The 24487-nt window shown below is 37.8% G+C and overlaps 2 protein-coding genes across 9 annotated transcripts; one reads left to right on the top strand and one right to left on the bottom strand.

The window, feature by feature from the left end:
• Window positions 1–44: 44 nt before the first annotated feature.
• Window positions 45–22676, bottom strand: LOC122400912 (helicase domino). 8 transcript variants are annotated; one of them, XM_043402662.1, is made up of 33 exons: window positions 21067–21215; window positions 19628–19836; window positions 18853–19555; window positions 18338–18466; window positions 17234–17556; window positions 16823–17149; window positions 16342–16552; window positions 16014–16231; window positions 15779–15916; window positions 15612–15705; window positions 15198–15391; window positions 15019–15120; window positions 14445–14760; window positions 14187–14361; window positions 13445–13631; window positions 13033–13169; window positions 12751–12937; window positions 12345–12669; window positions 12173–12253; window positions 11620–11877; window positions 11030–11340; window positions 10619–10911; window positions 10159–10531; window positions 9886–10082; window positions 9674–9788; window positions 9110–9448; window positions 8687–8908; window positions 3921–3956; window positions 3677–3845; window positions 3115–3599; window positions 2744–3028; window positions 1556–2662; window positions 45–1365 (listed from the first exon to the last, which is right to left on the bottom strand). In XM_043402662.1, exons 2-33 carry the CDS (start codon window positions 19823–19825, stop codon window positions 1063–1065), a joined length of 8538 nt encoding a protein of 2845 aa, XP_043258597.1. In that variant the 5' UTR covers window positions 19826–19836; window positions 21067–21215; the 3' UTR covers window positions 45–1062. The 8 variants fall into 8 exon arrangements, with proteins under 8 accessions (XP_043258597.1, XP_043258590.1, XP_043258589.1 ...); XM_043402655.1 differs by lacking the exons at window positions 45–1365; window positions 1556–2662; window positions 2744–3028; ... (2 more) ...; window positions 3921–3956; window positions 21067–21215 and adding an exon at window positions 22370–22676 and having other exon boundaries at window positions 4007–8908; XM_043402654.1 differs by lacking the exons at window positions 45–1365; window positions 1556–2662; window positions 2744–3028; ... (1 more) ...; window positions 3677–3845; window positions 3921–3956 and having other exon boundaries at window positions 4007–8908.
• A 429-nt stretch (window positions 22677–23105) lies between these two features.
• LOC122400894 (DNA repair protein RAD51 homolog 4) lies at window positions 23106–24340 on the top strand. The gene is made up of 4 exons (XM_043402629.1): window positions 23106–23249; window positions 23355–23467; window positions 23537–23747; window positions 23837–24340. Exons 1-4 carry the CDS (start codon window positions 23106–23108, stop codon window positions 24338–24340), a joined length of 972 nt encoding a protein of 323 aa, XP_043258564.1.
• The last annotated feature ends 147 nt before the right edge of the window (window positions 24341–24487 follow it).

The raw sequence follows: 24487 nt of genomic DNA, 5'->3' as shown, positions 1-24487 counted from the left end.
ACAAAGTACTCCAAATTACTTACGAGAGATTTATTTTAGCGTCTATAATACACGAATTATACATATTTATATATTATTATTAGTACAATCTTACACAATTCGATAAAGATCCTAGTATAAACACCGCATCATTGAACGAAATTTTTAAATCCTACAGGCAACTATAGGTACATATACAGTCGCAACTTTATTTGTTACTCTTTTTTTTTTCTCCATTTATGTGTATCGACAAGTTAAGCGTATTTCTTGAGGGTAAATCGTTTCGTACTAGTCCTCACAAATTGAAGAAAAATAAGTTTACCGCGCAATCAGTGCATCGCAAGAATGTCTTCTGTAAAATACTTAATTGTTTCCCGCGGAATATATTAAAATCAAAACTGAATATACATACCCCTTAAACGAAGTCGCATCGTTTAGTACTAAAAACCTATTTTGTCGAAATCTTGTGACTAAGTACTAAGATGCGAATGATTACATTCCGAACAGGCTCTAATTTCAATAAAAACGGAAGGATAAACAACAGACTATCCGCTAAATTGCATCATCAATTATGTAATTCTACAATAGTCATCAGTGTCATGAGCATTCGGTAAATAAAAATAACTATGACAACTTTACAGTAATGATATCTTGTAATTCCCTCAAAATAATGACGTGCAACAAAGTTATTGTAAGTAATTAATATTACATACAAATTCGGCCAGCAAATTTTGAAAGACGATATACTACAACCATCAAACTGAGAGATCTCAATACTGATCAAACTATGAAATAGTTATCGTTATCGTTGCGTTCGATACGCCACACTCCACAGATAAAATTAAAATAGAAAAGATGTGATACCTTTCACCATATTTCGCCAATCTATCGTCTATAACTGTTACAATAAAAATCGAACTGATTGCTATCACCTTGCATGTAATATCTTTTGGAATGTTCTCATTTTTTTAAGAGCGGTCAAATTCAATCTTTAGTTCGACATGGCTTCATCTCATCAACATGAATTTAAAAGACAGTTCGTAATACTTGATCTATTCGAGCAATAGTAGTTGTAAAGCACATTCACTTCGATTGGGCATCTTGTTGCGTTTGCGATTGCTGTTGTTGTTGCTGTACTTGTTGAGGATGAACAGAATGCGCGATAGTTTGCAATCTAACTTGACTAGGTCCGGGACTGCCTCTTGCAGTTGTAACGATAGGTTTACCTTGAGCAGGTGTAGCTTGTCGCAATTGAGCGCTACTCGCAGTCACAACCTGAATCGTTTGTTTTAAAGCGGCCGACGCGACAGGAATTACTCGCGTCTGCAATGGGGATTTTGCTAGCACCACTTGACCAGGTTGAGAACCCGTTTGTCCCGTAGAAACCTGAAATCATAATACCGTGTAAGCGACGAATTAATATATATATACCACTGGTTTTTAATTCTTCTTATCCACAGACCCCTTTTGACAGTCTGATGAATCCATGGACTCTTTCTATGCAGTATTCCTCAGAATAACGTTCTTAAATATTAGTTAGTATGAAAAAGACGAATAAAAGTCAGCAAAAACGTACGTGTGTAAATTGTTGCATCGCTGACGGCTGAACGTGCTTCATAACTTGCTGTATCTGCTGTACGGTCATGGTCGCAGGTAGGGATTTCTGTTGTACAATCAGCTGCGTCTGAACACCAGTTTTACCAGCGACTTGCGTCAGTTGGGCAACTTTCTGGGCCGGTAATTTCCTCTGAGTGATAATTTGCGGATGAAGGGCGAGCTGGCGTATTTGTTGAGGCGTCCCTGTACGCACCCCGGCAACGTTCGCTGCTTTCACCAAAGTAGCAACTGGAGTACCACCGGTCGATGTTCCAGCTTGCTGTACTTGTAAACCAGCTTGCGCGAATATTTGCGCTGGTGTGAGGCCAGATTGTGCGGGTACTTGTACTTGAGCCACCGCTTTTGCTTGCTGTTGCAATGTCTGTCGTTTGATCAGAGCGGCCATTTCTACGGTTTGCTTCCCAACAGTTGCTTGCGAAACGGTGCCAGCAGTTATACCCTGCTTCATCAATGTGGCTCTTTGCTGTGCTGCGGCGGCAGAAACTGCCACCGACACTTTCTGACCGCTCGTAGCCTGTGCTTGCAGTACCTTCAATTGCTGCTGCCGCAGCAGCACCTGTTGTTGCTGTCTGTAATACTGTACCTGTGCAGCGGTTAGCGTCTTGCTGCCGGAAGCAGTCGCTACAGTAACACCCCCAACGATACCCTTTTGCGCAGCCCCGGGTGAACTTTGTGCAGCGGATACCAAGCTCGCTGTTGCTATTCTTTGCGCAGCTTGAAGATTGGCCACGCTGACGACAGTTGGCGTTGTCCGGGCATCCTGCATGGTCAACGTTCCACTTTGTCTTGCTTTTACAGTCGACGTGGCGACCGTTGCACCGCACGTAGTAACGTTAGTCATTGTTGTAACAGTTTTCATCGTTGTCAGGCCAGTTGTTGCAACGGTAGTAACGACCTGGGCTAGTTGATGTACTTGAGGACTCGCGGTACTCGACGAAATTTGTTGGACCTGTTGCTGTTGCAGTTTTATTTGTTGTTGCTGCTGTTGCTGTTGCTGAGCCTGTTGTTGCTGCTGCTGTTGTAGCAGACGAGCGGCTACTTGTTGTTGTTGTTCGGCCGTTAAAACCTGAGCGTATAAAATACATTGTGTGTGCTATAGAATATAAGCTCTAGTTAATGTAAATACAATGTATTGTATTATACTAACAGCGTGCTTCAGTTTCTCCTTGGCGATCCTGTCAGCGCGTCGTGTCGCGACTTCTATAGGAGCCAAAGGGTTATCGTACTGAATACCACATTCAGCTAAAACTGCAGCGTTGGTGGGGTTCTTCATCAATGGATTAACGAGCAGCGGTTTAACGGTGGATGTTCTCTTATTGGAAACAGATTTTATGGTATCGAATCTTTGACAACACATTAATGTAAAAGAATGATTTTTATCCTGATTATATAATTGAGATGTTTTCATTGGCCTGTTTGTTTTACTTTGTTGCTAAAAGAAGACGATTAAAAAAACATGAGCATCGCTTGCTAACAATCATTCCCCTTCAAATGTACAATAAAAATTGCGTAATATACCTCGGACACCTGAGGCATCTTGTAAACACCTTTCTGTTTCTTTTGTTTTTTCGGTGTGGTGTCGTAAAGTAACTTTCCTTCTTCTCTCGGTACTATTACCGATTCGTATCTACTTCTACATTGTTTAGGAGACCTGTATATTCGGGAAGTATTGTTAACTATGTCCGCAACTAAATCCCAATTGGGTGTGTGGCCAGGAGACAAAATCATTAGATTTAGCGGCAACCCTTGATAGATCTGAATTGCTTGAAGAAGGGCCCAATCCTCGTGTATCATCCAATCTAGAATGTGCTCTTGATCGGCAGACGATTTCGACATATGCGAAGGCTTTATGCCTGGTATCGGTATCGATGGTCGTACCATTCTATGTTTGTGTAACTTCATGTCACGACGTATCTTCATTATTGCCGGTGAAGGTCGATCGAACAAAGATCTCGGCGCATACACCGATTCCTCTTTATGTCTCATTTTAACCGCTCGTCGCCCTAACAAATCAATTAGGCTCGATTACATAATCGTTAGAAGAACGATTCGATCATATTGTAATTTTAGATCTACGTACCATCGCGATCGCTAACACCAACGTCGACTCTGCTTCTCTTTTGTTCTTTCTTAATGTATATTGGAGGCAACTGGGCCTCCGACATAGGAGTGTTTTCATAAAGGAATCCCAAAGAATAATCGATGTAAACATCGTTATCCGTAGTTGGAGGCGTTGGTGGACACCACATCTGACGATTAAAATTATTATGCAACCATATTCTTTAGAAGAGAATCGATATATAAAATATAACGTTTATACTAACCGGCATTTGCTCCACATTGTCGTCCGACAACCATATCTGCAAGATATTAAAGCACGACTATCAGATCTAATTCGTAGATGTGAGTGTAAAAAATCTGCTTCGAGAAGACTTAAAAGAAAGTTTGCAAAGCATGAGCGTGGTGCACACTGTATTTAATTTTGAATTATGCAAATATTCGAAGAACTTTGAACGAAACTGGTTTCCTCTTCGTCTTAACGCGTATCTTCGTAATACTTTGGTTAAAAGTAAAGTCACAAGAATGCAACGTAAACCGAACAAATAAACGATCTTGGAATATCTAGGAAATGAATAGGAAGTGTACATAACACTTTGCTCGTTCAAAGGCTCATTCGTCTTTCTTTAAACATCTCGTTTACTTCGATCTCGCGTAAATTCCTTCAAGTCACTTTGATCTCGAATGTTGTGCAAGACGCTCATTAATGTGCCTGCTTATACCTTGGCTGACTCCAAGTTTGGAATGGCAAAGGCAGTGTTTTGGTGCCATTTTCGAAATAATTATTGGAGCTTTCTACTGCATGCTATATATCATCTGAGTTGCAAAAAATCTGTATTTCTTTTCTATTTAATGTGCGGTCATGTTAGCCTTGCCACACCAAACATCGCGAGAACGCAAGATCGTCTTTCGTTCGATGATCTCGACGTATGTGTATATATAACCAAGCACACTGAGCAAAATTTGACACCAAAACGGAACTGAACCTTTGATCGAACAGACTTGGAAACGTACCAAGAAATAAGAAAACACATCGTCTTCGTAGCAAGGAATATTTTGTTTATTTCCTTCCTCGGACTCACTCGATCATACAAAATACAGGCACGCAACTTAAATATTACAGTGGGGCATACCATTAAACGAGTAACTCCTTAAGTCTAGCATGTAATCAGGTCGTCACCTTGCGAGTTATGTAATGTACAAAGCGTTACACGAGAGCAAAGTACGGCGCATTCACGGTATTACTTCTTTTTTTTTTTGTTTTGTTTACCGTTTCCTGTTACCTCCGATCTCGACTGTCTATTATTCCATTTTCTTTTTTCTTTTATACGATCGATCGTCGCAAAAACGATCGCGAATCGCGATTAATCTTTGCGACGTCGCTAACGAACTAAGTTATAATGCGTACGTGTACGTGTACGTGTTGTTTTGTATGCGTGTGTGTTTACGTGTTTGTGAATTCTCGTTATTATCTCTAATATTATACAGTCGTGGATGTGTTTTGCTTCTTCTTTTCTTTCTCTTATTACCAAGTATAAATTACAATGTCGCTTAAAGGCGTTCACGGGGGAAACCTTTACAGAAGAGCACAAAATTTACAATGCTAAAAATATTACACGCGTGTACTTGGTACAACGAAAGAGAATTTCTCACTTTTTCATCTTTTCCTTTCTTCGGTTATGCGTATATATACAAGAGGATTACGTGAAAAACAAAGAAAAGAAAAAAGAATTTGATAACTCGGGTTACACGCGCGCGCCGTTTCCGAACCCACGGTCCGAAATGGCGTTCGCGCGTGCTCGAATCCCGTCGAGGAATATTTATACAAACGCGCCGCTAAATATCGCAGCGATAGTTTCAGCGAGACTCAAGACACGGTGCCGCTACTTATCTTTTCCAATTGAGCCGTCTGCGAAGAAGGAGGGGGAGGAGGAGGCGGTAACTGAGAACGAACAGACCTCTTCGACGGCGGTATCTGTTCCTCTTCGTCGTCCAACGTGTCGACTACTTGCGCCTGCGTTAATCGCGTACGTTTAATTTTTCTTCTTAACCTCTTCGACCCGTCGGACGAGTCGTAATTAGGATCGTTGTCCAGATCGACCAACGCTATCACCGTCGACTGTACAGGCAACGGAACTTTGTCCGTTTTAAGTTTCGAGTTCAACGACGACGCGCTTTTGTTCATCGCCGTCGAGGCTTTTCCCGTTTTTCCGGAATTCGTGTAAGTACTTTCCACGTTCGAGAGTACGCCGGTGGCCACACGATGATCCCTGGAGCCAGCGTCCACTCCGGAACCGCACCATCCGTCTAATTTACAATTGGAAGTCACGTCCGAAATCCGCAGCAAACAATTCTTTCCCGGGGAGTCGGGCGCGGTGGAATTAGAGTCGGTGCCGCTGCTCTTCTTGGCGTTTTTCGCGTCGTTGCAGTTCGAAGACTTCCCGTAAACGGAACCGGATGCTTTCGCGAGATTGTTTCTGGTATCCAGAGTAAGAATCGCGACCACCTTGGCGGTCCGCTGTGGCTTCTCGTTCGTTTCAACGAAACTCGAATTGTCCGGTTTCGTGATCTCCTCCGAAGCGACAGCGTTTCCGTTCGAATCCGTGTTCGTGGTCGAGAGGGACGATTCCTGTGTCTTCGAGTCGCAAGACGAGTCCGATTTCCGAGTTTGTTTCACGCCCCTGATCGGGGTCACGTGATTCGAGCCCGATTTCCCCGAATTCACCGTGAAACTCAAACCAGATCGAGTGACTCTTGACATCTGTTCAAAAGTAGGAACTGGCGTGTCCGGTCGTCTTTTCGTAGCGCTTACGTTCACGCTCGAAGACTCGCTGACCCTTTTCGACCTGGTCACGGTAAGGCTGCCAGGGTCTTTCGCATCAAATACCGGTTTCATCGGTGGTATCGAGCTACTTCTACGAAACGGGAGGGCAGGATTCACGAAACCGTTGTCCAAGGACTTGGAACTGCGAGTGGTAGGTTTTTCGTACGACGACACGGCGCTCTGTTCCTCGTTTCGTACCGGCGAATTCACGGGCGTGGCCGATGATCTCGTCACTGGCCGCGGAGAGGACTTAAAACATTCCGGGAAAGGAGTGTCGGGTCGTTTTCTGTAACAAGATTTCGCGGGGCTGTTGCTCGGTGGAGGCGTGAAAGAACGACCCGCACTCGACCTCGTGATTCTACCTTGTTCCATGCTAGGCCTTGGTGTATCCGGTCTCTTTATCGCCGACACCTTACTCAATTCTTTTCGCGCGCTACTCAAACTTGGAACTTCGCTTCCTTGATGATGCTTTCTTTCGCTCAACGATACCTGCGTATCCGTGTCTTTGCCTTCAGAATTGTCTGCAGCGATTATTCTACCGCTTCTCGTGGTCACTCCGTACAATCCTGTGTCCGGTTTTCGAAATTTGATTTTATCCTCTACGTTAAGATCAGAGTCGGCAGAGTCGCAAGAATCGTAACAATCCGCGGAAGGAGGTGGAGATTTATTGTCGTTACTACGCGTGGACGAGACCGATCGAACTTTTCGTTCGTCCTCGACCGATTTCTCGCATTTGTTGTCTTCGCTACCGACCTCCTGACTAGAGCTTGTTTCTATCACAGAGATACATACGTTTCCGTTAGCGGCCTCGTTCTTTGCGCGTGAATTCACGACACTATCGTCCGAATGCTCCTTACTCGTCAGCTGTTTTACGTTCGCGTTCGCGTTCGCGTTCGCATTCGTCTCGACAGAGCTGCTCGTTTCCGAATGGCTGATCGCGCTACTTTCATCATCGCCGACATTCTTTTCCACGGTTTTATCCTCCGATCGTTCCTCTTTTAAACACTTATTCTTCTCGAAAGTCGTATTTAAATGATCGATATCATTTGATTTTCTTTTAAATTCCTCCGTGTGTTGAACAATTTTTTCGCTCTTCAAGGAAGTTGTCAACAAATCTTCCGATACGTTGATCTCTTCCGTTAGTTCTGAGTCGGAGATCATTTTTAAAGTGCCCGTCTCTGCCGCGGGCGAACAAGACCCACGGTTCTGCGAAACAAAACTGACGTCAAGATTTTCAGTATTTTCGCTACTACGAGGTGCATCGTTTTCTAGATCGTTACAGTGCACTGTTGGATTCTGCAGAGACCGCGCGATACATACCGAAGGTACGTCTATTCGATCCCGTAATGGTACACTATCGATATTCATATCCGTTTCACTGGACTCCGATGTTTTACGTTGCTCCGACGAACTGGACGCAGAATCATCCGATCGAAAACACGCTTCCGAGTCTAAACAATCTAAACGGATAACAGAATTAAAATCGTCTTTTGTCTCCGTGCTCTTCCGAAGTTTTCCTTTCGACGAAGACACTGTCACGCCGCAATGATTCGCGACCACTTTACAATTCTCAACGTTCTCGATCGAGCCTTTGATGGCAGACGTGGTTTCTTCGTCCGTCTTAGCCGACGTATTCACGTTGCTCGACTTCTTAGGACTCGAGGTGGGCGGTAAAGGCAAAACAAAAGTTTCCCCCGCTTTCATTCTCATCTCGAGCTCCCGTTGCTTCCGCATATTGCTGGCTCTGCCTCGACACTTGGGTTTTATACCAGGTAAAATTGGACTCACGTCCAACGTCCACAGATTTATTTTCACGTTGCCCCTGGATCTTGTTCTTGGACTGTTGAGATCAAAATGGTTCTGACTGAACGATTTGTTCGAACGATTTTTACGTTTCCGGTAGCCCCCGCGCTCGGAATTCTTTTGATCGTTCGCCTCCTCCTCCTCCTCCTCTTCCTCATCTTCCTCCTCCTCTTCTTCCTCCTCGTCTTCGCCGCCTTGACTCTGACTTTCGGTGTGACTCGATTCCTCGTCGAGACTGTCTTCCACAACATCTTCTTGAGACTCTGATTCTGACTCTGTGGTAGTCTCGGATTCACTATCCGACTCCTGAGCACTTTTACTATTATTCCTACGCGACCTCCTCCTCCTTCTACTCGGCGGGAGTCTCTTACTGACTAATTTCTTAGAATTACTAGCACTATTAACCTGATTCTGCGCGTCCTCGCGTCCGAACGTCAACGGTTTCTCATCGTCGTCGACCAACCGCATTTGCCTCTCTTCCTCCTCGCGTAACGCTCGCAACCGATCGAGTTCCCACTCTTTCTTCTGTTCCTCCAGCTCGCGTTCCGCTGCAGCAAGCTGCGCCGCTGAGAATGCACCTTCCGACTCCTCGACAAACTTCATCGCGTAACGTTCGATAGGCGTGAGCTGATGGAAAAGAAAATTATTTTCAGCAAATGTACCTCCTTATCAATCACCCCCATTATCTAGATGAAATTTCATATACAGAATGTATCCTAACTTGAGGGAATTTCAATCTTTGAAATATTTATGTATTCAATATTCACTGACCGAGCTATCCTTGCCCATCCGTAGTTAGGATACATCCTGTATATTATAATATCTTACCTGAGATACCAAATTTTGTACTTCAAGCTCAGCCTTGCTAACTTGCGTGTCATCTTTATCCGCTTCGTCTAAAGGTATATTCTCGTCGAATTCCGCCAAATCGGCAACAGCCTCCGCTTTAGCAGTTTTCGCAGCTTGGACATCGAGATCCTCTTCAGCAGCAGCGAGAGCACTTTCAAGTGCACCCATCGCCACTTTATCCTCTACGCTTTGAGACGATCCTTGACCATCCTTCTGCAGGAATTTCTCTCGATCTCGATTTTGCTCCAATACTTCCGCCATTCGTGTTGTTGCATCACTCTCAGTTTGGTCGACATTAAAAAGATCTTGAATCGTGGACTGTAAAAATGATAATTACAACGACATGAATTCTAGTTGCGTCGTATTTGTTGACTACTTTGTTCAATATATTATTCAAGTTCTTCGACACTGTCAACTAATGTTCTATACACTAATAATGCCGTACTTCCGACGTACAATGCAACATCCTCTATACATCGGAATATGAACACATTCTAGTTTAAAGTGCACTTTCTTTATTTTGAACAATTACTAAATACTCACGCTCTTGAAATAAGCAGTCGTGAAGTTACCACCCTCGATAGCTAAATCACCGAGCAGTCGCTTTTGATTGGCCTTCTTCAGAATATTTTCTTCCACGGTCTTTTCGCTTACTAATCTGAAATATAGTAACGCGCATAGTAATTTGATATATGTACATATGAGTCATAGAAGTGACTTATCGAAAGTTGTTGTACGAAATTCTTTACACATACCTGTAGATATGTACATCCCGTGTTTGACCTATTCTATGACACCTATCTTGCGCTTGGGCATCCATTGTAGGATTCCAATCACTGTCATAAAATATAACGGTATCGGCTCCTGTAAGATTTACACCCACACCTCCGGATCTCGTCGATAAAATGAAACAAAATATCCGCTTGTCCCCGTTAAATCTCTCCATCAAAACCTGTGACAATATGAAACGCGTTCGAAAGAAAATACAAGTCAAATAATAACAACATTTGTAGCAACTTGATAATTACCTGTCGTTGATCTACCCTGGTAGTACCATCTAAACGCAAATATATATGGCCATGAAAATTAAGAAAAGCTTCCAGTACATCCAACATTCTTGTCATTTGTGTAAAAATTAGAACTCTATGATTCTCGGATTTGAGTTTCCTGAGAAGTCGATCCAAAGATTGCAGTTTCCCACAGTCGTACTGTATTAATCTGGGATCTGGGAACTGAGTCATCATTGCACTAGTTACTGGATGAAACAATGCAAATTTCGGCGATATTTGACGTTGCAATTCCATTTGCAGACGTCGTTGACCAAATAATTTATGGGGAGGTGGATGAGAAACATGAAAACGCGGCGTGGGTGCACACACAGCAGGAACATGAACAACAAACCTGTAATGATAAGATTAGATTACATGAAACAAGCGGAAAATTATTAAAACGAATAAAATATATTTAAATTCTTATTTATACACATACCTTTCAAACACTTCTTTAAGTTCTTCGACGATTTGTTCTGTACTGTTTATCGCCTCCGCAAGCGCTTCTGTACGAGAAAAAAATTGCCTTCGCGTACGCACATTCTCTTTAGCAGTACTACAATGTACCCAACCATTATGCCATCGACATGCCGTAGACGGTTTCCCAATTCGCAATGCCATAAACAAATCTTCGCCATACAGAGGACATGCCGCGCATCTTCTTTCGTTAATTTTTGCAATAAGACGAAGTTTGGCCTGTCTTCTCTGTCTCCGCTCTTCTTCCAATTGTGGCTGCAGAAAATTTAATCGATTAGTGAATAGCGACGGATACGAAGGCTCAAGTTCGAGTCTAAAGAGCTTTAATATTTATGACTTGAACTGCAACGCGAACTATGAATAAGATAATTACCAAATAAAATTCGGACTTCGGACGTTCTTTCATTTGTGCCTTTTCAGATTCTTTTTGTGCATGTCTGGTAACAATACCACAACGAATCGGTTGTTGTGGCGATTGTCCATTGCCAGCAGAAGACTGCACTTGAGAAGCGGTTACGTTCAAAGGTGGCACCCTCATTACAGGTCTTCCACTTGCTCCACTTGTCGTTGTCACTACTCCCCCTACAACTTTATTTACCGCAGTTGCCGAGGTAGACAAGCCCATCAAAGATTTAGATAAAACCGTTAAACGTTGTCCACTCGGTGTCATTACTGGAAACGAAACTGCAAAGATAGAGGGATTAAATACATATTGTTACCGAATTTAGAAATTTGTATATAAAATTTTTATTTTAGAATTATGGTGGTGATTTTTCTCCACAAACATAAGGAAACATTATTGATGATCATGCATCTTGTATTATTCTTCGAATGAGTATTATTTTTAATAACATTCATTAAAATGTGCGTATAAATAACATGAAAAAGGAAGGTAGGTTCACATTGCCTTGAACATGGATCACAAATGGGGGTCAGTGGGATACGAGCACTCATGGGACAAACCTGTGTTAGTGTTTTGCTGATTCGAAGTCAGAATGATATGTCTACCAGTAGATGTTTGAACCAGCTGTGCAAAACTAGGCACTGCTATTCTTTGGACGGAATCACCTTGTTTAACTGTGACTGTCTGCGTGGCTAGTCGTTGCAGTCCATCTCTGATATTTGCATTTGCTACTGTAATCCTCTGTGCATTCGTTGCTGCTGTAGTTGGTGTCACTGTTGTACTTTGTGGGTTATGTGCTAGTGTTCCAACAGGAATGGCTATTTTCGAAGCAAACACAACAAATGTTTTACACATATTGTGACTTACAAATGATACATAATAACGAAATGTAAGTTTTTGTTAATATGTGCCTTCGGTTCTAGAATGCCTATAACATGTATAATTATAAACAAGCTGGCCCAAGACCAATTTGCTGTAGCACCATTGCAAGAATGATTACACAGCGACAGTTTGAGTGCAACCACTGATCGATGATGCAAAGGGTTTTAGATTTTAGAAATAAATGTAACATATACGTGTGAAAAAAGCCGTAAGGTAGAAAGATAATATTACCTTTGACGCTACCCTGATGTTGTACTAATTGTACGGAATATCCTTGTAATTGTTGACCACTTGCAACTCTCAAAGTGACACCTACGATCAATATAATATGGAAATGGTAAGATCACAAGAAATCAATTACAAAGATCGGAAAAATTTTAATCTTAATTTAAATGGTACTGACAATTACCTTGTCCTGTAGTGGTCTGATTATTTATTGTTTTTATTAAGGGGGATGTTCCAACTCTTGGGGTAGGCAATATACCAGCAAAATTCTTTAACTTTGTTTGAGTCTGTTGAGGCATAGTTGATGGTTTAACTTGATTAGACAATCTAACGTTGATTTTAATTTTTCCAGATGGGCATCTGGGGGGTGGATCCGGCTGGCTATCTATTTCTTCTATAAGCTTTCGCGGCGTCTGCAATCGTCTTACTCTATGTGCCGCAAATGCAGTAAAGGTAAACTCCAAATCGCATAGTAAAAGATTAATACTACATAAATCGATATGCTGCAAGATAAACACATTTATCTTTTCGGTTCTTAAATACATAAGTAACCAAAATGGAAACGAGGAGCATTAAATTACTACCTTAAATGGATTGTAATCAAGAGCACCCCATATTAAAGAGGCTGTAACAAATTCAATAGCTTCCATTTGAAATGGCGACACTGTAGGTCTCACTTCAAACAAGTTCGGGTGATTACACACTTTCCGTAATTGCATTAATACATTAATGACGCTCAGTAAATTACCGCTAGCCAAAGTCTCCTTTGTTCTAAAAGTAAACGTAAAAAAAGGGACAATTAACGAATGTATAATTAAAAAGTTTTCAAATGTGTGCAAAATATAGAAAGGGTAAATGATGCTTACTTTGCTCTAGACATAAAATCATCGTACAGATATCGTTGTCGTTTTGACAAACGGCACATTATAACGTGCTCGTATTTTTTGGGCAATTGTTTTTCTACTTCAGTTTTCAATCTTCGTAACAAAAAAGGCCGTAAAACCTACAAAATGTACAATTGCTGGATGAATGAAAGAACCACAACTTTCGCAAAAAAGCAAAAACATATGCTAGAAGTTATGTTAGAATTGTTTCTCCAGACAGGATTCGTATGCCATACCATGTATATATAGTGACACGCGAGTTTTAAAAGAGAACTATTTTAATATCTCGCTATTTATATTAAACAGATACGTAACACATTGTCTCGTGTCTGTGTCGGTAGCGAGTAATCGAATATTTTAATAAATGAATTTCAAAAACAAACTACGTACAGACCTTATGCAGACGACGAATAATATTTTCATTGTATTCGCTGTTTCCTTCTATCATTCCTGTAACGGGGTTACTAAACCATTCTTTAAATTCTCTATGCGATTGAAATACATTTGGCATTAAAAAATGCATCAAAGACCAGAGCTCCATCAAATTATTCTGGAGAGGTGTACCAGTAAGCAATAATCGCCTGCACAGAATAAAATGAAACTTCGCGTGAAATGAAATTCATGTGTGCATACAGGATGTTCGGCCACCCCTGAGACAAATTTTAATGGGAGATTCTAAAGGCCAAAATAAGACGAAAATCAAGAATATCAATTTCTTGATTGAGGTTTCGTTAAAAAGTTATTAAAAAATTAAATTAAAAAATTTCAAATCATTCTGAAAAAATTCTTTTCGTTTGCGGGGATCAATTGCAATCATGTTTGGTGAATAGACATACTCCCAAAATCCTACACGCTTTCGAGAACAAAATTCCTTATCGAAAATATACAGTGTGGGCAGAAATGTTCCCCCGAAATTTCATGCGTATGTTTAAAAAATCATAACTTCTGGACGGAATGAACGATTTTAATGATTCAAAATTCGAAGAATGCGATTAATGGAGCTCCAGAGCTCTAGAAAAATGGGACGAAAAAATACATTGGATGTAAGGTCTACTTTAAATGAACTTTAATCTCCCATTAAAATTTTTGGTCGAACACCCTGTATTACCATTCGATAAAATTTTATATAAATTTACCTCTGGGTTTGAAAATTCAGTAATAATTGCCATCTCTGGGATTTAAAATTTTTAATATTTTGAGCTTCATCCAATATTAGATATTTCCACTTTTTTCTTCTAAAACTTTGATGATCCTGTATAACTAATTTATACGATGTTATACATATGTGAAAAGCATTAGGTTTTGTCCAACCTGAGATGGAAAAAAACAAAGTAGTACATGTACTATCGTATTTTATATTTTAGTTATATATAATCAAAAGAACGAATTAATACCTGTCCTTTTTTGTTTTCTTTCTTTTTGTGTTCCATAATAAGTCAAAATCTTAAAACCAGGGCACCATTTTTTACATTCCATTTCCCAATTAAGCATTACAGACGTCGGTACTATTACAAGGTGTGGGCCCCAATTACCTTTCTCGCACGCCAAATGTGCGAGCAAGGCAATCGTTTGAATGGTTTTACCCAAACCCATTTCATCGGCCAAAATGCCATTCAATTTCCTTTCGTACATTGTAACAAGCCAATCCAATCCTATGTGTTGATATTCTCGGAGAAGATGTTTCAATAGAAATGGTATTTTCGTAACAACCTAAAATATAGTGTAAAGCTTGATAAGAAAATGGTTAAAAATATAATTTCAATATGTAAAATTTGCAAAACATTTGTAGTGACAATCTTTTAAAACAAATCAACAATTTCATTTATTTTATTAAAAACCACGTCACCTTTACTCTGCCTTTCGAAAATGGTAATGTGCAAAAAATTACTGCTACACCACCTTGGATTGAAAGGCTATCTCAATTCTCAAAAATCTCACTAAACAAAAGTATGATTTAAAATTACTTACACTGGTGGTAAGTAATGTATTTCCCTTAGGTTGAATGCTCTCTGCCAGTGCCGCTACGTTATCCATTTCATTGTGAGCTTCCGAGTGATCCATGTTTGCAGTCTGTTGAGATTACGAATATATTAATATCTTGACATCCTTTAGCACAATAGAAACTTAAATACAACACATTATTTCACCTTGTCAGCTGAAGATTTCTCCATAGATATATCTTCTAGGAGAGATTTCAGCCCAACACCGGCTTCATTATCGCTCTGCGTTTGAGACTCTTCTTCTCCGATTTCATTATCACTTTCTTCACTTTCACTTTCATTACTGGTAGATTCTTCGTCATTCTCTTGACCGTCTTCTTTCACACTTTCTTTATCCGACTCTAAACGAATAATATACACTGATCTTTCATAGTCGATTTTAATAATCGATACGTTTATGTGAACATGTTAAATATCTCAGACAAATGCCTCAAAACACATCAAAAAATAGGAATCAAAAAATGAATACCATCTCTTGAACCGTCAGGATAGGTAAAGTAACATCACTGATAAACTAGCATCAAACGAAGAAATAATTTGTAATAAATTTACATTACATACCTTGACCAGGACCTTCCTGATCAACATCCATTGGAACGTCCGGAATATTGCCATATTTGGCCATAAGATCGTCAATAGACATTTCATTTTCAGCCTACAAGAATTAAATTCCGTATACAGGAAGACTTATATCTTTCTTTTGTAACGTTAAAAAATTGTATATATACTTTAAGATCATCCAATTCTTGTTTATAATCTGCATTTTCTTCCAATTTTTCTTGTTCCATGATAGTTTCTTCTTCATCCGAGGATTCGTCCGATGCCGCAACAAAATCTGTATCTCCATCTGTCGTCTTTTCATTTTCCTATTAGAAAGATTGATACATGTTATTATATATTAATTAACAATATCAACTGATAATGTAATTAGAATACTAATTCTAAAATAAAAAGTGAACGCACTTCTGTTGCAGTTTCTTTTGGCGCGGGTGATAAGCTTTTACTCCTATTTTCTAAGTAGTTGGGTGGCAAATCTTTCAAAAGATCTTCTAATGGTATTTCCGATTCTTTCTTTAACAACTCAACTTCTTCTTTATGATTTGTTACAGACTTTAATTCCTCTTCTGCTTTAGCTATAGTTTCTTCATCATCGTCTGAACTTTGGTTTGGTTGAAAATCCTCTATATTGAAACAGTAATACGTTAATCGACATAAAAATCTCTGGGCAGCGTAACTGTATTAATTCTCTTACAAAACAATATGGTACAATCATGTAATACGATTAACATACCGTCAGAATGAGATTTGCTAGGAGGAATCGGCGAAGATATTCGTGAACTGTTGATAGAGGCTGGTATACTTTGAGAACCATCAGGTTTATTAAGTCCTTCTGTCAACCATGTTGAATATTTCTCCGTTTGCCCAACAATAAAATTTAAATGTTGATCTAATGCCTGTTTTCTTTTTTCTTCGAGCCTCGTTTGTTGCTTATATTCCACCAACTTTAAGAAAAAAAGAACAAGTGAAATACGCGCAAGTGGAGTAACCATAATAAATAATTTAAATTTTGTAAAATAAATGTCCTGCATCATCTCTTTGATTGCATCTACATAATCAATACAACCATACACAATTAGCAGACTTTGCTGTTCCCACAACGAGCACACACTTTCAACTTGGATGCATTAAAAATGTCGGCTTAATAGTGTGGGGTAGTGTATGCTTAATTGAAATACAAACGAGCGTGTAAACGATGAGTTCTAATAGCTTACCTTTTCGACATTAGTCCAAAACGTTTTAATTTCTTTTGCAATAAAACTAGCAATCTTCTTTAGCCTTAATTCTTGTGATTTTTCAGCTTTTTGTGCTTGAATTGCTTTTTCTTGGAAATATTTCTGTACCATGCGAGCACATTTTTTTGCGGCAGCTTTCTTCCACTTTCGTTCTTGAGCAAAGTCGGCGGCTAACCAAACCATCTCCTCTAATAAATAATCCCAATGAGCCTTTGTACGAGGTGGTTCCTGTACTTTAGGTAATCTTCTTTCCGACCATAATCCTTCGCGTTGCAACTCGGCAATCCTCTGCATAACATATGCTTCCTACAAATAGTATCAACGAATTGAATTAAGTACTTTCTCAAATGCTTAATGGTTAAACAGTGCTCTTAATAAGAATCATCGTACCTGTTTTGCCTTTTCTACAATTTGTTCTTGGTTATTCGTGATATCACATGATATAGCCGCATTAGAGGCAGGTAACTTAACAAGTTTTATAACAGGCTGAGCAGGAGTAGTGGTAGGCGAAGCTAATGGTTTTGCTGTAGTAGTGGTAGTAGTTGCAGTTAGAGGGGCAGTAGGAATAATTGTTACAGTAGTAGTAGTAGTAGTTGCTGTTGTTGTTGTTGTTGTCGTAACAGTCGTAGCTATTGAAGAAACTTTATCTGCTACACTACTTGCTGCTATTGTTGTTATAGGCTTTGGCGAACCTGGAACTATTGGTGCACTACCTGTAACAATTAACGAATTATTTTTTAATAAAAAGACAGAAGAAAAATTAAATATGAGAACAATTACTTCCAATGGAAAATCAAATAAACTGTAACTGAAAAAACTAGAATGCATGTATCAACAGCGCCCTTAGGCCGAAAATCATATTGCTAGACAGCCATACAATGCTGTGAATTAATGTTCCCGCAAAGAGTAGACTACTTCAAAATATATTAATTTGGAGCAGCCGTCAATTGTGGGATTATATAAACAAATGCTCTATAGTATAGATAAGGATACAGTACCATAATGGATGTAATGAATAATTATTGTTGAAAGAACTCACTGTTGATGGGAACCATGGGATTATATGATTGCGCTTAAAAAATATCAACTGTAGAAAAAATGTACCCTATTGGTAACACAATATATTTGTACCTGTATTTTACTTAAATAAAAGTAACTACCCTTCCCTTTTCTGTAAGTCAAGAAGCAACATGCATTACTTATTTAGTTATTTAGTTAAATCTGTAATAAACTTTTCTATTAACAGTGCAAGATGATATCTAATGCAAGTACACAGTAAATAGGATTGTAAAACTTAATTATATCAACTGCTAACATATATTTATTAAGCTTGATTGCATCTCAATATAATTTGGCACACAAAAAGCACTAAACAAAAATTGTATGTAATGAGAATATACGAGGATTTCGAAAGTCAGTTTGCAAAAAATTCATTGAGGATTTTACAAAAGATTAATGCATCTAAACATCAAATGATAAGCCTGCAGTAATCACCTATAATGAGCGCAGGTGCTAGAGTAGAAGTAGGTGGAGGGTGAACGGTGACTGGTGAAGATTGAATTGCTGCTCTGAAGGCAAATACCATGCCATGGCGGCCCCCTTGAGGCCTACCTGGTACGTGTCCTATTACGCAAATTAATTATACAGTTGATATGAAATGTATACTAAAATTTTGAATTGTTTTTCCACATTGTCATATGTATATTTACCAAAAAGGACAAAACTAATGTTATAGTTATCTGCGGATAATGTATCAAAATCTGCTCATAAGTCTTTTTATACCAAGCTTTTAGTATATGAAGTGCTATTATAAACTATCGTTTTCTGTAATTCTTACATTTTTGTGATAATAAAAATAATTATGTGCCTTCTACTTGCTCTAGGAAAAATGATTGGTGCTAAATATAAAATGGGCATTGTCTTATTAGGAGAGTGTTAACTACCATAAGATGGATTTATAAATATCATAGAATTAATTACAAATACACACATAACGATGATATGCTTACCTTGTTGATTAAGTTGAGCTACTGCAGCAGGCAATGTTGTGGATACTGCAACTGGTGTAACGTTCATACCCGAGATTTTTACTTCTGTACACTGACTCACAGGAACTATTGTGGAAACAGTTGTTGTTACAGTAGGTATTAGTGGAATTTCTGATATCACTGGCAGTGGCACTGTTAAATCCTCATCATCATCTTCCGGATCTAATCTATGTTGACGTAAAAAATGCAGATATTGAGGCGTTGGTGGTCTCTTCCTCCAAGTTTGAAAATCCATCATATTGCCTCCAGCATGAAGAAAGAATAACTCTGATGCATTTTCAGCATATTTCTCTCTTATTACACGCATTCTTTTCAATTTATGTTCCATAATTCTTCTTCTATAGCTCATCGTATCGTCAGCACAAGCAGTCGGTTTTTCAGTGGAATCGGTTAATTTCAGCCTTTTCTTCGCAGGTGGTGATTGCATAGAGGCTTGAGATGTTGGTGTGACAAACATGCTCCCGATAGAAGTTCGAACAAGTTTCGGCGATGTTGCTAAAACCACTTTTGGCGAATTCTGGCGGGAGGGAGATGCAAGAGGTGAATTACTTGCACCCGCGACTCCCACAGGACTTGCACGTGGGGGCGTGCCAGTGATATTAACGATTCTCGTAACACCAACTTGTTGAATATTTGCATTTGTCGTTGCATTACTTGGTATGACCTATAATAATACAAACATAAAATAAAAACAAATTATGTACTGTACATAAAATGACTCGATTCAAATATATACCTGTGTAAGGCCAGGAACCTGTGAAGTAATAACAAACTGCTGTCCAGCACTAGTAGTAAGAACATTAAGTCCTTGAGCAGTGGCAAGAACTTGCTGTAAACTAACAGTTTGTTGTGGTGCACCTCCATTGTTTCCCCCATTGTTTCCTCCACCCCCGTTAAGGGGCGGCAAAGTAGGTGCAGTCTGCTTATCACTCATCACACATCACACTGTAATATTAATTCAAAAATATATTAAATATTCATAATCAAAACACTTAAAAACAAAACTCGTTACTCTTCATAATACTTTTCACACTTATAATTATAATTTAATATATTGGCAATATGTATAAAAAGTTATTGTAAACACCCGTACAAAAAATTACTAACAAATGTACTATACTACTTACTGCTGAAAACAATTTAAAATAAATAAAAGAAATAATTAAAAGCTAACATACTGAAACATAACACTGGTTAAAGAAATTAAAAAATGATATTACATTGTTTATTTTGGTATGTTACAACTATATGGTAAATACAGATAATGCTTCACAGTTATATTTAAAAGATATAAAATACAAATATTTAAAATAATTATTTACTTTGTATTTATAGACCAACTTTCATTTAGGAATAATACACCATGTTTAAATACAAATCATGGTTAAAAGAAGCTAATAAAAAAGTAAAAGAATTTAGAGATAATTCAAATTGCAAATTATAAAATATAATATTAGGAGCAGCATTTCTTTAGTAATTACACACAAGTGTTCCATAATTTTAAAACAAAACATAAATATGCTAGTTTAAAAGAAAACAAGTAAGAAACAACATAAACTATAACTTCACTAATTATTAACAATGCTTTATTTTTCAATTGTTCAAAGTGTGTAAACAATTTATCATATAATTTTAGGCCAAATATGCATATTCTAACGTTGCTTCAAGTAAGGTAAACCCAATGAGTCGAAATGAGAACGTTAATTGATTTGTGAAAAAAGCGCCGAAATCAAAATTTCTCCGTCGATCTAACTGATGCATCACATTGGAATTTGTAAAACATGCGTATTGCGCAGAAGAAAAAATACATTCAAAAATACAGCATCAGGAATGGAAAGAACGTGTCCACAATCGGCTGCAGAGTGAAATGGGCGATGTCATTTACAATATCAAAAGATTGCGACGAATACACGAACGTCTGATACCAAGCATTCAGGGCGGTCAAGTCTTCTTATTAGAAAAATGTCAATTTATCTTAATACAATAACAACAATCGTCGCGCCAGTTTATCGAACAAGCTTTTCGGCAGTAAAAATACTTTCTTTGATCTTTTAAACTGTATCGCTTCTCAAGAAAATATATTTTTCGCAATTGCGTCAGTGGAGCCTCGCGGCGATACAAAGGAAATTTTTCGTCCGCCATGTTGGCGTTGGTCTGATAGGAGGGCGGACTTACCATAATGTAATCACAAAATTCTGCGACGTAGGTGAGCCATCCACGAAAATAATTATTACACCCGTGATCGACGAGCGTTAAATTGCAATTAGGTACCTCACGTAATGTACAGTGCATGAGCTATATCTAATATTTTACAGAACATTTTCGTTCGACTCGCTCAAGGACGCACACACTTCTAAACATGGCGACGGCTCCCGACAAATTTCGACCGCGGCCAGACCGAGTGCTGCTTGCTGCTTCACGTTTACACAAGCCACGGAGAGATGCCGCTCCGGCTGGGCACCAATTCTACGATTGGCTGGTTTCAACCGGATACTTGGCAACGTGGCAGCACGAAGCGTTTCCGATTGGTTACTGGGCAAAATATTAAAAGGACTGGTTTTCCGTCTAACAAATCAAATCAGCAACTATTATTCCTGAATGTAGAATTCTTATTTATTCCATGAAATCCATGGCTACACAAATTGTTACGTACGTTCAAATTATTAATAAATAAATAATACGACGTATTAATTTATGGCACAAACTTTATCCATAGAATACTTATCTTAGAAATTAAAAGTTTTATTCTGTTTGATTATTTAACAAAGTGTTAATTTTCCGAATATCGAATGTAAAATAAATATTTATACAAAATTAATAACGTCGGTGTAGAAATTTCATTTTAAAATAATAAATTGTTAGTCTTCTGGTAACGATTCTATAAGGTTATACACGAGTGACCGACAAATATGGGCATACATTACATCCAGCATTACATCACTTTATACTCCTGGCATCGGATATGAAGCAGTTATCCAAATGTTACGATTTAATTTATAAAACAGATCAATTAATATCATAAGACTATGTATTCTCTTAAACATTTGCTATTGTATTTCTAGCAACATATCACGTGCTTCGTCTCTCATAATTATATTTTCCATATAATTATTATCGTAAATATACTATTATTTTACTTCTTCCACAAAAAATTTGACGACACGAAGATTAAAATATTTATTAAAAATTGTTATCTACGGACACTGCATCCCTTATAACGTTTTTATAACAAATCTATTCTCTGATCAACTCGTTCGTCTTCGAAGTATGAAACTTATAAACTATTATTTACAGATTAGATTTGTAAAAAAATATAATATTTTTTAATTCCGATCAAATTTCATAGTTAAACGCAACATGGTTGCCACGTTATGCGTGCTTAATCACACCACGTGCTACTTACGCCAGTACATATGTTTAACGATTATAGAAAAAAAATAGACAGAGTTAAAACAAGAAAAAAAAGGTTTCTACTCACTCTTTAGTTGACCTTCGTGCGACGATGTTCTTTGCCTCGACATTTACCCGATTTTCTAACCAAATTCGAATGAATTAGAATCTTGATAGCGAACACATGCGCGAAGTCTTCTCATGGGACAACGTGTGTTAAACACATTTTTAAACGTAATGATAAACTCTCTATGAGTTTTCACAGAGAAAATCGTAATTGTATCTACGTTAGATTGCAAACGAATCATGTTGAAGTAACAAGTAAAAATTGGTATACTCCAATTTACAACACTTTTTTCTCGTTCTGCACGATTCTACTGTCCTTAACAAGGTGTCCGCATGTAATACGTACAATCGTAAGAATGACGCTGGGGTCATTTCGGTACTCGACGCATCATCTTTTGGGTACCACTGCTATATTTACATTGATCTACGTAGTATGCGCGATAATGATTTGAAATTTCTACTTAAAACGAACGATTGAAGATAAACATTATATTTATTTCATTTTTTAAATAATTATGAATTTTTTACACGAATATTTAAAAATTAAATTATATTACCGTGTAAATTCTTTACGCGTATCACACGAATTCGAATAAAATTAGTGGATTCGTTAATTTTAATTTTCCGGAAGTTTATGTTATATTGGTTCTGCACTTGGTTGATTTTAAAGATACAAAATAAATATATACATACTATTTGAATGAAAATTTTATAATTTACATTCGTCAGTAGCGAATAAAACGTACAAAATCTTAGATATGACAGAATTAAGTTCAAATATAGATCCGAAATTATCAGGTACTGTAATAGCACAATTACGATCTAAACACATTTGTACCGTTAGTCAATTTATAATTGAGAATTCTGAAAAATTGGCAACCTTTTCAGGACTTTCACTTAAGGTATATATAACCCTGTTACGAGAAAAATCAAATCATACGTTTCGAAATCAGACTTAATATCGCGTTAAATAATATAAAGTAGTAATTTTAAGGTTAAATTTACAGGATATACTTAATCTTAAACGAAATATTTTAAGAAAATGTGGAGGTGTAATCAGATGTGCCTCTGATTTACTTAGTGTAGAACTGAGCAATATAATTTGCAGTGATTTAGAAAGGTATTATAATTAAAACAGTATAGTCTGAAGTTAATTGAAAAGATGATAATGAATAACACAACCAAACAGTTTAGATAACTTGTTGAAAGGTGGTTTTTATCCTGGTCAAATATATGAAGTATGTGGTATATCTTCAAGTGGAAAAACACAGTTGTGTTTAACAATTGCAAGTAACATTGCCCTTAGACCCAATAGTCTTGTACACTATATTGATACAAAAAAAGATTTTTGTGGTTCAAGAATAAATCAAATTCTATTAAGAAAAAATTGCAGTAAGCAGGTACCATAATTCTATAATTGTAATAATATTATTGCAAAACATATAATAAATGTATTATACCAAATATATAGTTTTTGTTTTAACTTCAGGTTATAGATGAAGCTATGGAACGAATCAGAGTATGCAATGTGCAAAGTTTGCATCAACTTTTTAAAGTGTTACATTGGTTAACAGTTGCCTTAAAAGAAGAAATGGGAGAATGCCGTACAAGGATTATAATTATTGATTCTTTGCCAGCAATAATTTTTAAATTCACTAATGATCATACAATAACAACTACATTGAACCATTTAGCAAATATATGCCACTTTATAGCTAATGAATTTAATTTATCAATTATTACTATTAATTTGATTACTCAGTGGAATCCGGTCACTGAAAATGAATCAAACACCATAAGTGCAAATAAAAGTCATAATGATGCAGTTCCAACATTAGGAAAGTATTGGTTGGGTGTTCCAAATACAAGATTATTAATGAAAAAAATAGGATTAGACAAGAGAATGATTTCTATATGGCACAGCTTTCAATTAGAAAGAAATCTTGCATGCATATTAAGTATAAGTGATTGTGGCATGTTATGTTCACAATAATATGTAATTGTATATTTATTATCACTCGTATTTCAAATTATATTTTGGATAATAAATAAATATGTAAGTATTCTCCTCACATTTACGAGCAAATAAATTTTTAATCTGCGTTATTTATAACATGTTGTAAAAGTATTGGATAAATTT

Source organism: Colletes gigas, unplaced genomic scaffold (genome assembly GCF_013123115.1).
Source record: "Colletes gigas isolate AHSC1104 unplaced genomic scaffold, ASM1312311v1 Colletes_gigas_Sc00020, whole genome shotgun sequence".
Taxonomy (NCBI): domain Eukaryota; kingdom Metazoa; phylum Arthropoda; class Insecta; order Hymenoptera; family Colletidae; genus Colletes; species Colletes gigas.
This window is presented reverse-complemented; position numbering and strand designations above follow the sequence as displayed.

Coding starts and splice junctions, on each gene's coding strand:
- LOC122400894 (XM_043402629.1), top strand. CDS start 23,106: ATGACAGAATTAAGTTCAAATATAGATCCGAAATTATCAGGTACTGTA. Junction 23,250..23,354: donor TTTCAGGACTTTCACTTAAG/GTATATATAACC, acceptor TTAAATTTACAG/GATATACTTAATCTTAAACG. Junction 23,468..23,536: donor ATTTGCAGTGATTTAGAAAG/GTATTATAATTA, acceptor ACAACCAAACAG/TTTAGATAACTTGTTGAAAG.
- LOC122400912 (XM_043402655.1), bottom strand. CDS start 19,825: ATGAGTGATAAGCAGACTGCACCTACTTTGCCGCCCCTTAACGGGGGT. Junction 16,553..16,822: donor TTTGGACTAATGTCGAAAAG/GTAAGCTATTAG, acceptor TTTTTCTTAAAG/TTGGTGGAATATAAGCAACA. Junction 15,392..15,611: donor TCAGGAAGGTCCTGGTCAAG/GTATGTAATGTA, acceptor TTATTCGTTTAG/AGTCGGATAAAGAAAGTGTG.